This window comes from Oryctolagus cuniculus, chromosome 9 (assembly GCF_051225735.1).
Source record: "Oryctolagus cuniculus isolate XC-2025 breed Fujian yellow rabbit chromosome 9, ASM5122573v1, whole genome shotgun sequence".
Lineage (NCBI taxonomy): Eukaryota > Metazoa > Chordata > Mammalia > Lagomorpha > Leporidae > Oryctolagus > Oryctolagus cuniculus.
The window spans coordinates 122,708,390-122,723,422 of record NC_142875.1 but is presented as its reverse complement, the minus strand read 5'-3'; the positions used below and the strand labels follow the sequence as shown (position 1 = coordinate 122,723,422).

At 41.2% G+C, this 15,033-nt stretch overlaps 1 protein-coding gene across 22 annotated transcripts in view; it reads left to right on the top strand.

The window, feature by feature from the left end:
• DNAI7 (dynein axonemal intermediate chain 7) overlaps nucleotides 1-15,033 on the top strand; it is an 85,911-nt gene that overhangs the window by 56,566 nt on the left and 14,312 nt on the right. For 10 of the 22 annotated variants that reach the window (XR_016213587.1, XM_089304700.1, XM_089304694.1 and 7 more), the window contains 2 exons: nucleotides 6,325-6,485; nucleotides 10,511-10,667. Coding sequence is in view for 14 of the 22 variants with exons in the window: in XM_089304700.1 (XP_089160826.1) it covers nucleotides 6,325-6,485; nucleotides 10,511-10,667 (318 nt within the window). In the remaining 8 variants the exon portion in view is untranslated. Of the gene's footprint in view, nucleotides 1-6,265; nucleotides 6,486-10,510; nucleotides 10,668-15,033 lie in introns of those variants that run through there. The other 12 variants (XR_016213588.1, XR_016213593.1, XR_016213592.1 and 9 more) reach the window with 4 other exon arrangements.

The window sequence follows — 15,033 nt, the reverse complement described above, 5'->3', positions numbered from 1 at the left end:
ACCTCTATGTGAAGTACAGATTACAACAGTTTGCACCCACACAAACACAACATATAGAGTTCAATTTGAGAACAAGATTTGCAGTTAATTCTCATAGTACAATTCATTGAGGACAGAGATGCTACATGGGAAGTAAGTGCATAGCGACTTCAGTTGTTCCTTTAGCAGTTAACACTATTATTTGTGACTTTAGTGATCACCCGAGGTTCTTGCCATGGCCTGCCAAGGCTGTGGAAGCCTTTTGTGACCATAGGCTCCATCAGTATTTGCACATGGCCATAAACAAAGCAGAAGTTCCCTCCTCCCTTCAGAGAAAAGTACATCCTTCTTTGATGGCCCATTCTTTTCACTAAGGTCTCACAGAGATCCTTCATGTAGGATATTTTTTGCCACAGAGTCTTCACTTTCCATGCCTGAAATGCTCTCACAGGCCTTTCAGCCAGACCTGGAAGCCTTAAGGGCTGATTCTGAGGTCAGAGTGTTATTTACAGCGAGTGTCATTCTAGGAATCTGCCATGCAGACTCCTTCCCATATTGGACATTCCTTCCTTTTTAATTCTATTATTATCAGGCACCTGATGTTATTTATATGATCACTTTTATGCTTAAACCTATCTACATGTTGACTTTAACATTTAATAGGATCATTTTAACCATTAAGATGGCATTTATACCAATGATTTTAATGAGTTTGGAGTCCCATGGCAAGTTTTTAGGCTGTACCCTTAGAAGTAAGTCTGTTGGACTGTATACAGAACTATACACCTTTACATTATAGATTACCTCCTCCCTCTCTTATTCCCCCTCTAATTTTTTACTGGGATCTTTTTCCAAATGACTTTACATACGTATGATTAGCTCTGTATTACATAAAGAGTTCAGCATATAGTATGAAGAAGAGAAAAGCAAAACAAAACAAAAAGGAAATACAAAATCAAAAATAAAAATAAAGAACTGTCCCTCGACCGTCAGGATACAGTCTATTCAAGTCATTGGTTCTAAAAGTGTCAATTTTACTTCCGTAACTTTCATTTTTTTTTTAATATTTTCTTTTTATTTTTTATTTTATTTTTTTATTATTTATTTATTTATTTTTGACAGAGTGGATAGTGAGAGAGAGAAACAGAGAGAAAGGTCTTCCTTTGCCGTTGGTTCACCCTCCAATGGCCACCGCAGCCGGCGCACTGCGCTGATCCGATGGCAAGAGCCAGGTACTTATCCTGGTCTCCCATGGGGTGCAGGGCCCAAGGACTTGGGCCATCCTCCACTGCACTCCCTGGCCACAGCAGAGAGCTGGCCTGGAAGAGGGGCAACCGGGACAGAATCCGGCGCCCCGACCAGGACTAGAACCCGGTGTGCCGGCGCCGCAAGGCGGAGGATTAACCTAGTGAGCCGCGGCGCCGGCCGTAACTTTCATTTTAGGAGTGCTATTGATTCTCACAAATAAGGGAGAACATATTGTATTTGTCTCTTTGGGACTTGGTTATTTCAGTAAGTATGAGATTTTCCAGCTTGCTCTGTTTTGTTTCAAATGACCAGATTTCATCCTTTTTTACTGCTATGTAGTATTCCACAGTGTATAAATCCCACAATTTCTTTATCCTGTCTTTGGTTGATGGAATTTAGATTGAGTCCATGTCTTAACTATTGTGAATTGAGCTGCAATAAATATGGAGGTACAGGTGGCACTTTTCTTTACTGATTTCATTTCCCTTGGGTAAATTCCCTGGAGTGGGATGGCTGGGTCATACACTAGATCTGTATTCAGATTTTTGAGGTATCTCCATACTGTCTTCCATAGTGGCTTTACAAGTTTACATTCCCACCAAGAGTGGAGTAGGGTATCTTTTTTCCCACATCCTCTCTAGAATTTGTTGTTTGTTGATTTTCTGTATGAGGGCTACGCTAACTGGAGTGAGGTGAAACCTCATTGTGGTTTTGATTTGCATTTCCCTGACAGATGGTGATCTTGCAAATTTTTTTACGTGTCTGTTTGGCCATTTGGATGTCCTCTTTTGAGAAATGTCTGTTTAAGGCCTTGGCCCTTCTCTTAACTGGGTTGTTTTGTTGTTATGGAGTTTCTTGATCTCTTTGTAGATTCTGGTTATTAATCCTTTATCAGTTTCATAATTTGCAAATAATTCCTCCCAGTCTTTTGGTTGCCTCTTGACTTTCCTGACTGTTTCTTTTGCCATAAAGAAGCTTCTCAATTTGAAATAATCCCTTTTGTAAATTTGGCCTTGACTGCCTATGCCAGTGACTTGCAGGGTTTCCCCAATGTTCTCTAATAATTTGATGGTGTCAGGTTATAGATTTAGATCTTTAATCCATGTTGAGTGGATTTTTGTGTAAGGTATAAGGTAGGGGTCTTGCTTTATTCTTCTGCATGTGGACATCCAGTTTTCCCATACCATTTGTTGAAGAGATTGTCCCTGCTCCTGGTATTGGTTTTAGCCCCTTGGTCAAATATAAGTTGGTTGTAGATGCTTGGATTGATTTCTGGCATTTCTATTATGTTCCATTGGTCTATCCATCTGTTTCTGTTCCAGTACCAGGCTGTTTTGCGTATAACTGCCCTCTAGTATGTCTTGAAGTCTGGTATTGTGATGCCTCTGGCTTTTTGTTATTGTTGTTATATAAGATTGCTTTAGCTATTCGAGGTCTCCTGTTCCTCCATATGAATTTCAGCATTCTTTTTTCTAGATCTGAGAAGAATGTATTTTGGTTGACATCACACTGAATCTGTAAATTGCTTTTAGAATAATGGGTATTTTGATGATACTGATTCTTCCAATCCATGAAAATGGAACAGTTTTCCGTATTTTTTTGGTATCTTCTTCTATTTCTTTCTTTAAAGTTTTGTTATTCTCATCATGGAGATCTTTGACATCCTTGGCTAAATTTATTCCAAGGTACTTGATTAGTTTTGTGGATATTGTGAATGGATTGATCTTAGAAGTTCTTTCTCAGCCATGGTATTGTCTATATATACAAAGGATGTTGATTTTTGTAAATTGACTTGGTATTCTATTTTACCAAACTTTTCTAGTTTGAGTTCCAATAGTCTTTTAGTGGATGGAGTCTTTTGGATCTCCTGTACATACAATCATGCCATCTGCAAATAGGGATATTTTGACTTCTTCCTTCCCAATTTGTATCCCTTTGATTTCTTTTTCTTGCTTAATGGCTCTGGCTAAAACTTGCAGTACTATATTGAATAGCAGTAGTGAGAGTGGGCATCCTTGTCTGGTACCAGATCTCAGTGGAAATGCCTCCAACTTTTCCCCATTGAATATGATGCTGACCATGGGTTTGTCTTAAATCGCCTTGATTGTGTTGAGGAATATTTCTTCTAAACCCAATTTTCTTAGAGTTTTCATCATGAAAAGATGTTGTATTTTGTTGAATGCTTTCTCTGCATCTATTGAGATAATCATATAGTTTTTGTTCTTCAATTTGTTAAAATGATGTATCTCAGTGATTGATTTTTGAATGTGGAACCATCCCTGCATGCGAAGGATAAATGCCACTTGGTCCAAGTGAAGGATCTTTCTGATGTGTAGTTTGATTTGATTGGCCAGGATTTTGTTGAGGATTTTTGTGTCTATGTTCATCAGGGAGATTGGTCTATAGTTTTCTTTCTCTGTTGAGTCTTTTCCAGGTGTAAGAATTAAGGTGATATTAGTGTCATAGAAAGATTTTGGGAGGATTCCCTCCCTTTCAGTTGTTTTGAATAATTTGAGGAGAACTGAGGTAGTTCTTCTTTAAAAGTCTGGTAGAATTCAGCAGTGAATCCATCTGGTCCTGGGCTTTTCTTTGTTGGGAGGGCCTTATTAATAGTGATTCAATTTCTGTCTCAGTTATGGGTCTGTTTAGGGTTGTCTTTTTCTTCATGACTCAGTTTAGGTAAGTTGTATGTGTCCAGGAATCTATCCATTTCTTCTGGGTTTCCCAATTTATTGGCATGCCTGCGGCTCTTTTTAGGGCTTTCTGATGTTTCTTTTTATTTCTGTGGTGTCTGTTGTTACATTTCATGTACCATCTCTAATTTTATTGATTGGAGTCTTCTCTCTCTTTTTTTTGGTTAGTTGGGCCAGTGGTGTGTCAATTTTGTTTATTTTTTCAAAAAACCAGTTATTCATTTTGCTGATCTTTTGTATTTTTTGTTTCAATTTTGATGATTTCTTCTCTAATTTTAATTATTTCTTTTCTTCTACGTGTTTTGGGTTTGATTTTTTTTCTAGATCCTTGAGGAGCATAGAGAATTCATTTATTCGGTACCTTTCCAGTTTGTTGATGTAGGCACCATATTCTATGCAGATGAATAATAATCAGTATGAGTTTTTGTTGTAGTAGTTGTGTAATTCTATCCAATAATGAGCATTATTAAATTCCTACTGACAGATGATAAGGTTTCTTCTAATGTTTTCTTACAAACAACCTTGTAATAAACTTTGAAAGGCACACAGACACAGTTGGGAGTTTCTCAACACTTCTGACTATGTCCAGGTTTTTGTAATCAGTCTTAGCATGTAGGAATTGCATATAATTTGGAAATGTCAATGTGAGAGTGATGTCTACTTTGTCAGTCTTTCAGTTTGAGATTTATACACATCTTTTTCCATTAACCTTGTCATTAAGCTTCTTTCCCTGTAACTTCCAAGGTATCTATATTTTGTACATTTTTCATAACAGCCTCTTGTCTTTTTCATTATTTCAGCAGTCATCCAGATTAAATCTTAATAATCTTCCAGTGGTCCTTTACCACATAATTTTCCTGCTAAAAATATGACACAGGAGTCAGATAATGAGCCCCTGTCAGTGATACCAAGTTTTTCTACATGCCGATCCCCAGATAATATAAATACCAACTATCTAAATTTGGACATAGTTTTTTTTTTCTTGCTTTTTTTGGGTAAATGAATTATTACTTGGATACATTTAAAATTAGAGATTGCAATTTATTGAATATGGGGAGTGAAGGGCAAGCAGTTGACTGGAATTTTTTTTGGTTATGTCCATTCATTTTGAACAGCAGATCCCCATGAGTTCATTTCAGTGCCATCCCAGTGCCTCCCCTCATGGGTGAGGAAAGTTATGATAATAACTGATAACAACATCAGTTCCTGGGTTTTTACCGTGTGTGGCACCAGTTCTAAGCTCTTGACATGTTATTAACTCACTCGTCCTCTGACATCTGAAAGATAGACACTACTGTTGTATGTGTTCTGTAGATTATGAGACTGAGAACCGAGATTGTTAATTAACACATCCTGTCCAAGGTCCTACACAAAGGGAGCTAAGAAAGGGTGGTAAGTGGTCTGACTTCCCTTTCTCACCACTGCACAACTTCATATAAATCTCACTGAAGGTTGAGAATGGCCCTTGGCTGGCACCACGGCTCACTAGGCTAATCCTCCACCTGCAGCACCAGCACCCTGGGTTCTAGTCCCAGTCAGGGCGCTGGATTCTGTCCTGGTTGCTCCTCTTCCAGTCCAGCTCTCTGCTGTGGCCTGGAAGAGCAGTGGAGGATGGCCTAAGTGCTTGGGCCCTGCACCCGTGTGGGAGACCAGGAGGAAGCACCTGGCTCCTGGCTTTAGATCGGCACATATTGGCCATTTTGGGGGTGAACCAACGGAAGGAAGACCTTTCTCTCTGTCTTTCCCTCTCTAAAAACAAAACAAAACAAAACAAACAGAGAGAGAGAGAGAGAGAGAGAATGGGCCTTATGACATGTCATTTCAGCTGTTGCTTCTGACTGTGTGCTGAGAACCATGGAATCACAGAGTTTCTCATAAAATTTCTGAACACTGCAGATTATCCAGTCTAGTTTCTGCATTCTCAGGGCTCCACTGTTTTTCTATGAGCAGGGCCTTTTTTTGTTGAAAAAAAAAAAAAACAGGTTTAGTTTTATATATGAGACAATATCTATGTTTTCATTATTTTCTTCTTTCAGATTTTTAGCCTTATAATGTCTAATTTTAAATGAATCTGGCAGTTTAATTTTGTTAAACTCTTTTTATCAATGCAAAATGTATTTTTTATCTTGTTCATTCAAGCTTTTATTTTGCAAATTGCTAAACATGTTTCTATGTGAAATATAAATGAAACCATCCCCTACAGCCTGCCGTCAGACACGTCCATTCCCACTTCCAAGGTTAGCTTGATGAAGAGTGTTGAGTTCATTATTGGAGAAGTTTCAGTGGGTAGTTGAATAACAACCTCCTCTACCAGTCTGAGAATTTTTTTTCATTTCCTTCCCAAGAAAATACAAAACAAATGTTGTGATGCATTTGGAAACTGTATTTATCTGATTAACTTCAGCACAGTTGTTGCTCATCAAGAATGCTCCAGAAAAGCCTGGTATCTTTGAAGAAAATGAAGTGGACTTGTTCCAGTTCACAACTCTGGGTGGAGTGTACAACTTGGAGATCCTGGAGCTTCCCCCGCAGTGTAAACCAGTGAAGGGCTGGATGATTGTGGAAGTAGGTTGATTTCTTGACTGTAAACCTGAAGCTCAAAGTTTCTCCTCCTTACTTTATTTGAAATGCTCCAACAACTAAGGACCTTTAACCCTATTAAGCAAGCACTAAGGCAAAAAAGGGGGATTTTAAACTGTCTTGAATTTATAGGTACTGAACATTTGAATCAGATACTAAAAGGCTCTGAAATAATACACTATTTAAGATGAAATCATAGAGTTAAGTGTAAAACCCACAGCAGTATGTTTTGATACTGCCAAATTTGCCTTAATAATGGTAGTCTAGATCCAAGGTTGGCAAACCATTTCTGTAAAAAGCCAGATGGTAAATATTTTCAGCTTTGTGGCCCATTCCAGCTCTGTTGAAACTACTCAACTTTGCCATCATATGCTAAAACTGCGGTTCGTACTAAATGAATAAGCACAGCCAAGTTCCAGTTAACATTAATTTACAAAAATCACTGGTGGTTTGTACCTCCCAAGGACCGTCGCTCGTGAACTCTGGTTTAGATCGGTGGTTGCCTACGTGTGGTCACTTGAGGAGAAGCAGCACCATCCCAGGGTATCACCTGGAGTCTCTTAGAAATGCCAGTCCGTAAGTCTGGCCTGAAGCTACTGTATCAGAAACTCTGCAGGTGAGGCTCAGCACTGTGCGTTTCAGCCCTGGTCTGGATCCTTGCTCTGCATTGTCTGGGGGCCGGCACTGCGGCCTAGCAGGTGAAGGCGCCACTTGCAGTGCCAGCAGCCCATAGGGGTTCTGGTTCTAGTCCCGGCCGCTCCTCTTCCAATCGAGTTCTCTGCCATGGCCTGGGAAAGCAGTAGAAGATGCCCAAGTCCTTGGGCCCCTGCACCCATGTGGGAGACCCAGATGAAGCTCTTGGCTTCAGATTGGCGCAGCTCTGGCCATTGCAGCCAACTGGGGAGTAAACCAGTGAATGGAAGAACTCTCTATTTCTGCCTTTCCTTCTCTCTCTATAATTCTGACTTTCAAATAAAAAAAATCTTAAAAAAAAAAAAAAGGATAAAAACAAATCTGGAGCATCAGTGTCACCTGGAAACAGTAGCCTGAGAAGCACTGATCCAGGGAAGCCCAAGGCTGTCGGTGCATGGAGCGCACCTGGGTGACAGTACCAATGAGAGCTCCTGGCAGGTCATGCTCCAGGGTGTCCTGCTTCTGAATCACAAGCAGTATCCCTTGCCCAGCTGTTGACTTGCCCTGTTTGAACTTGACCTAATGGTGGTTTGTGTCCCATAGTATTCTACCATAATACTCAGTTATGTGGTCAGAGTCTACCTGCCCTTTGCTTTCTCTCTCCCTTCCTTTATCCCCTCCCTGTCCACACCCCCACCCACAGCCTCTCTCTTCACTGTCTTTGCTGTCTCCTCTTCTGTCCCTCCTAATTTTTTTTTTAAGATTTATTGGATTTATTTGAAAGTCAGAATTACACAGAGAAGGAGAGGCAGAGAGAGAGAGAGAGAGAGAGAGGTCCTCCATCTGCTGGTTCATTCCCCAATTGGCCACAATAGCTGGAGCTGCACCGATCCAAGGCCAGGAGCCAGGAGCTTCTTATGGGTCTCCCACTCAGGTGCAGGGGCCCATGGGCTGGGCTATCTTCTACTGCTTTTCCAGGCCGTAGCAGGGAGCTGGGCTGGATTGTAAGACGAGCAGTCGGGACTCAAACTGGTGCCTATATGGGATGCCGGCACTGTAGGCGGCGGCTTTATCTGCTGCACCACAGCACCAGCACCAGCCTCCTCCTGATTTTAATACCACATACACACGCACACACACACACACACACACAGATTTATTTATTTGAAAGGTAGAATTACAGAGAGGCAGAGAGAGAGGTCTTCCATCTGGTAGTTCACTCCCCAAATGGCCCTAACAGTTAGAGCTGGGTCCATCCAAAGACAGGAGCCAGGAGCTTCCTCTGGGTCTCCCACACAGGTGCAGGGACCCAAGGACTTGGGCCATCTTCCACTGCTTTCCCAGGCCGTAGCTGAGAGCTGGATTGAAAGTGGAGAAGCCAGGACTCAAACTGGCGCCCATATGTGATGCTGGCACTGCAGGAGGTGGCTTTACCCGCTATGCCACAGTGCCGGCCCCAGGACAGATATCTTGTTTATCTGTTTACACATTGTATGTCCACCTGAGCTTTATATACAAAAGAATAGCTTTTAAAAATTTTTTGAGAGGATGGAGAGAGCAAGTACTCATCTGATGCACTCCCAAAGTACCTGGAATGAGTTGGGCCTTGGCAATCCAGAAATCCAATTACTTGACCCATCACCTGCTGCCTCCCAGGGTTAGCATTTAGCAGGAAGCTGGAATCAGGACTAGAGTTGGGAACGGAACCTCAGCTTCCAATGAGGTATGTGAGCATCCAGACCATTGTCTTAACCGTTGAGCAAATGCCTGCCCCAAGAGTAATTTTTTCACCTGTCCCACCCAACTAATGTTCACCCCCATGGGGATGATACTGCCATTCTTTTCCCTTTGTCCCCACTAAGGAGAATACATTGATTTGAGCCAGTGTAGAGGGGGAAATAATGTGGTCCATAGCTACCCGAGAATGAATTTGAACCAGTCGTTCGTATCTGGGGGGCGAATTGTCCAAGAAAGACAGTTGCTTGCTAAAGGCAGGCTTTCCACACTGTCTGTGCGGAGGTCCCTGCTGAGCCAGAGCTTTGCAGGATCCATCCAGAGACCCGTGGTTCTTCATCTGTCACGGTATGCTGAGACCAGCACTCCCTGCTCTGCACGCGAGCCCCAGGAAGTCTCACACCTGGATTTTTTCTCCTGCAAGGAAGAAGCATTCCTTCTCCCCGCCTTTTTTCAGTAACTGTCCACCTCTGGAATCTTCCCCCACCCAGTATTTTCTTTGCTTTCCAGCATTTCTAATCTTCCGCACTTTTCTAGACCCTCCTTGCTGTGCATGACAATGCACGGATCGTCCTCACCCTGGGAAAGTCTGCTGTCCGCTGATCTCCTTCCATCCACTCCTTGCTGCCTTTCTTGGCATGTTGTCTGCGCTTTCTTCTCTCCTCACCTGTACGCCCTTACGTATTCCCATGCCATTTCTAGGATCTTTGTTCTTGATGGAAGTGAATAGGGGTTGCAGTTTTCAACTGTGTTGAATTTTGTAGCTGTTAGTACCTAAGCTGATTATATTTGCCATAGTCCAAAAATTATTTTACAGTTACATAATTACACTATCTTAGAAAAGAAACAAATGAAAGTATCAACTGACTTCAGCACATCAAAAACTGATGAAAAGCGTATTCTGTCATAAAATAATCATTGAGACTGGGGTGATTAATATTTTGTAGGGTTTTTCAAATGGGGAGACAGGACATGGGAGCATCCATTCTAACAGTGCGCCATTGGATAGCTATGTGCTCTCACTGTATTTAGAAGGTACCAGCAAGTCCACAAGCCAGCAGGTGCGTAGGCAAGGTTACACATCAACTTAAGGATTTGGGAAATCTAACATAGGGATTAGAGCTGTGTTGTAAATCTTCAGAGACAGGTCTATTTAGATGCAAATTTGCAAATTCCCTAAAATAGTCCAGGTACCAATTAATGTGCATTAGCCCCCTGCTGCTCCCGCTGCCACATTCCTTTGGGGCTGGTGTGCCCATCCCTGGCCTGTTTTGGTGTGAGCAGAAACTGCGGCCCGGGTCCCATAGGCCTGTTTTTGAGTTCTGTTGCCTCCTTGTAGTTTCTCTGTAATTACTTGGTTTCTGTGGATCTTAGTTGTCTTCTGTGTTGAATACGCATAAAGGGTTTCTAGGGGAATAAACCAAAGAAAAGACCCCAGCATAGAAGTGGTCAATTGGAAGGTCAGTAATGAAACTGAAATTTAGTGATTGTTCCACCTTCATCATTTGTTTAATTTTGTTGTGGCATTTTGTTAGTCTGCAGATCAATGGGACCAAACTTCAGTGCTTCCTAAAAATAACTTTGTATTTCCCACTGTTACCTGTCAGCTTCTAACTTGGTATTCTTCTGATTATTTTTAAAAGCTGCTCAAAGAAGGATTACAGAAGTACACATATCCTCCAGAAACTGTGGAAGACAATGAGACAGAAAACGCATTCCCACCCATAGAGGTCACAGTTGAGATTCATGAAAATGTGGTCTTTTTTGAGGATCCTGAAGTTGTCAGGTGGGATGCCGAAGGTACAGCAATACCTTAACCATTATTTAGATTATGTAATAAAGATGGAAATGATCGTGCAGATCTTTAAGTTAAAACAAAATATAGTGTATAAACAGTTTCTTACATATTTCTAATGCCAATTCTAGCATTTTTGTTTGTTCTTGATGGAAATGAATGCAGTGTTAGAAGTCTAAATTTTTTTGGCCGGCGCCGTGGCTCACTAGGCTAATCCTCTGCCTAGCGGCGCTGGCACACCAGGTTCTAGTCCCGGCTGGGGCGCCGGATTCTGTCCCGGTTGTCCCTCTTCCAGGCCAGCTCTGTGCTGTGGCCAGGGAGTGCAGTGGAGGATGGCCCAAGTGCTTGGGCCCTGCACCCCATGGGAGACCAGGAGAATCACCTGGCTCCTGGCTCCTGCCATCGGATCAGCGCGGTGCGCCGGCCGCAGCACGCCGGCCGCGGCAGCCATTGGAGGGTGAACCAACGGCAAAGGAAGACCTTTCTCTCTGTCTCTCTCTCTCACTGTCCACTCTGCCTGTCAAAAAAAAAAAAAAAAAAAAGTCTAATTTTTTTTTTTAATTTGCAACTATATGTGCTATGTTCTATGAACAGTTAACTTTACGGTTACATCATTTTGTTTCTTAAAAAAAGAAAATGAATGAAAATATCAATGTAATTCATCAAAAGTAAGGAGCCTACCCTCATAAAATAAATAATCAGACTAGGGTTATTAATATTTGATTATTTTAATGTTGGTCATTTAGAACAAATTGTGAACAAGTTGTAGGAATGGGAAGTGGACAAATGGAAAACCTGAGAAAGAACCATTTGTTGTTTTAGAATCGCTGATTCTTGAACCATGGGAAGTTATCGTTCATTCAAAATATTAAATATTAATAGAATTATAAGCATCAACAAATGTAAGTTAATAATTATTAATTATTAACAAGTAACCTCATATTTGTAGGCCGGCTGAATTCGGGGTGGTGTTTTCGTGTAATACTTGTGCATTTTTATGGGGCGCAATGCAGTATTTCAGTACCTGCATTGTGTATTTTGTCAGTGTGTCTTGACCAAATTAGGTAATTGGCATTTTCGTTTCCTTACTAGTTCTTAATGTTTGGAAATGTCAAGCTCCTCCCTTGAAGTGCCTCATGAAGTGCACCATGTGCTGCTGGGAGCTGTAGTCAGCCCTCCCTGCTGTAGAACACTGGACCTTTCCACCTCTGATACACAACCTCCTTCTCGCCACTTCCACACGTCCCTTGCAGCCTGTAGTAATCACTATCCTATATTTTTGGATCAACTTTTTCTTGGTTTCCATAAATTAATAAGAACACATGGTATTTGTCTCTGTGTTTCTGACTTATTTCACTTAACGTAATATTGCTGCAAATAACAGTTTTATTGTTGTGGTTGAATAATACTCCATTGTGTGTGTGTGTCCCATATTATTTATCTTTTCATCCATTCGTGGCATGTAGATTGAGTGTGTATCCTAACTACTGTGACTAGTGCTGCAGGGAGAAGAGGAGAGCAGGCGTTGCTTCGGTGTGCCCGCTTCGTTTCCTGTGGCTGTGTGCCCAGAACTAAGATAAGAGCACCGTATAACCTCTCCGTGTTGTTCTCCATCGGTCTGCAGTAATTTGCAGTCTCACCAACAGCATAAGAGTTGCCATTTTTGCTTTCTCACTAGCATGTTTTTCTGTTTGATAACATCTGATCCCTCATTGTGGTTTTGATTTGAATGTCTCTGACGGCTAATGGTATTGAGCATTTTATCATGTATTCGTTGGCCTCCTGTATCTCCTCTTTTGAGAAATGTCTATTGAGATCCTTTGGCCATGTCTTAATTGGGTTGCTTCTTTCTATTGATGATTTTGTTTATTTTCTACTCTCTATATTATGTCAAATGAATAGTTTGCAGATATTTTCTCCCGTTCTGCAAGTTCTGTCTTTGCTCTGTAGATTGTTTGTTTTGCTGTGTAGAAGTGTTTTGACTAGATGGAGTCCTATTTGTCTGGTTTTGCTTTTGTTGCAGGTACTTCTGGGGTATTACCTAACAATCATTGCCTATACTGAAGTCTTGAAATATTGCCCTTTTGTTTTCTTCTAGTACCTTGATTATTTCGGGTTTCACATTTAGATCTTTGACCTATTTTGAGCTAATTTTTATATAGGCTGGGAGGTTAAGATCTAAGTTCGGTCTTCTACATATAGAAACCTAGTTTTCCTAGCACATTTATTGAAGAGGGTGTCCTTTCTCCAGTTAATTTTCTTTTTTTTTTTTTTTGACTTTTATTTAATGAATATAATTTCCAAAGTACAGCTTAAGGATTATAATGGCTTCCCCCCCCCATAACTTCCCTCCCACCCCGCTCTCTCTCCCCTTCCATTCACATCAAGATTCATTTTCAATTCTCTTTATATACAGAAGGTCAGTTTAGTATATATTAAGTAAAGATTTCAACAGTTTGCACCCACACAGACACACAAAGTGAAAAATACTGTTTTGAGTACTAGTTATAGCATTTTTGTACAGCACCTTAAGGACAGATGCTACATGAGGAGTAAGTGCACAGTGACTCCTGTTGTTGACTTAACAAATTGACACTCTTGTTTATGGCCTCAGTAGTCACCCTAGACTCTTGTCATGAGTTGCCAAGGCTATGGAAGCCTTTTGAGTTCGCCGACTGTGATCTTATTTGGACAAGGTCATAGTCAAAGTGGAAGTTCTCTCCTCCCTTCAGAGAAAGGTACCTCCTTTTTTGATGACCTGTTCTCTTTCCACTGGGATCTCACTCGCAGATATCTTTCATTTAGGATTTTTTTGTTTTGTTTTTTGCCAGAGTATCTTGGCTTTCCATGCCTAAAATATTCTCATGGGCTCTTCAGCCAGATCCAAATGCCTTAAGGGCTGAGTCTGAGGCCAGAGTGCTGTTTAGGACATCTGCCATTCTATGAGTCTGCTGTGTATCCCGCTTCCCATGTTGGATTGTTCTCTCCCTTTTTTATTCTATCAGCTAGTATTAGCAGACCCTAGTCTTGTTTATGTGATCCCTTTGACTCTTAGTCCTATCATTATGATCAATTGTGAACAGAAATTGATCACTTGGACTAGTGAGATGGCATTGGTACATGCCCCCTTGATGGGATTGAGTTGGAATCCCCTGGTATGTTTCTAACTCCAGTGAATGTTCAACATCTTTGTTGAGAATCAGTTGGGTGCAGATGCATGGATTTATTTCTGTGCTGTCTATTCTGTTCCTCTTATATGTATCTGTTTTTAATGTTAATACCATGCTGGTTTGGTTACTGTAGTTCTGCAGTATGTATAGAAATTAGATGGTGTGATGCCTTCAGCTCATTCCTTTTTTTGTTCAAGATTGGTTTGGTTATTCAGGGTGTGTGGTGCTTCCGTATGAATTTTAGAATTGTTTTTTTCCAGTTCTTTGAAGAATGTCATTTTCATGGGATTGCAATGAATCTGTAAATCATTCTGGGTATTAAAGAAGGATTACGTGTGTGTGTGTATGTGTGTGTGTGTGTGTGTTTAAGATTTATTTATTTATTTCTAAGAGTTACGCACAGAGAATCTGCTGGCTCATTCCTCAAATGACCCCGAAGCAAGGAGCCCGGCATTTCATGCAGGTCTCCTGTGTAGATTCTGGGGCCTAGGCACGTGGGCCATCTTCCCCTGCTTTCTCAGGCAAAAGAGCAGGGAGCTGGATTGGAAGTGGAGCAGTCGGGTCTCAAATCAGTGTCCGTATGAGATGCTGGCATTGTACATGGTGGCTTTACCAGCTATGCCACAGGTCCAGCCCCAGAATTAGTAGAAAAAGTCAAATCCATTAACATGGGAAGCTTTGATTTATTTTTTTCTCTTATCCAGTTGTTCTTTTTTAGTGTAAAGGTTTAAATTTATTTAAAAGAGTTAAAGAATTAGAGTTGAGAGAGAGAAAGAGAGAGAGAGATACTGAGCTTCCATCTACTTTTTGACTCTCAAAATGGCTGCAATGACCAGGGTCAGGCCAGGCTGAAGCCAGAAGCCTGGAATTCCATCTAGCAAGTGCAACAACCATTGCAAGTGCAATTCCATCTACCAACTGTAGGGCCCAAGCAGTTGGTCCATCTTCTGATGCTTTCCCAGGTGCATTAGCAAGGACCTGGATTGGAAGTGAAGCAGCTGAGGCTTGAACAGTACCCATATGGCAGGCAGCGGCTTCACCCTCTGCCACAATGATGGCCTCTCTAGTTTTTTATATTAGTGTTTTTCATTCTCTTTGTAGAGGTCTTTGACACCCGTGGTTAATTTTATTCCTGAGTATCACATTTCTTTTATAGCTTTTGTAGACTGCTTTGCATTTAAAGTATATGTAAAAACACCTC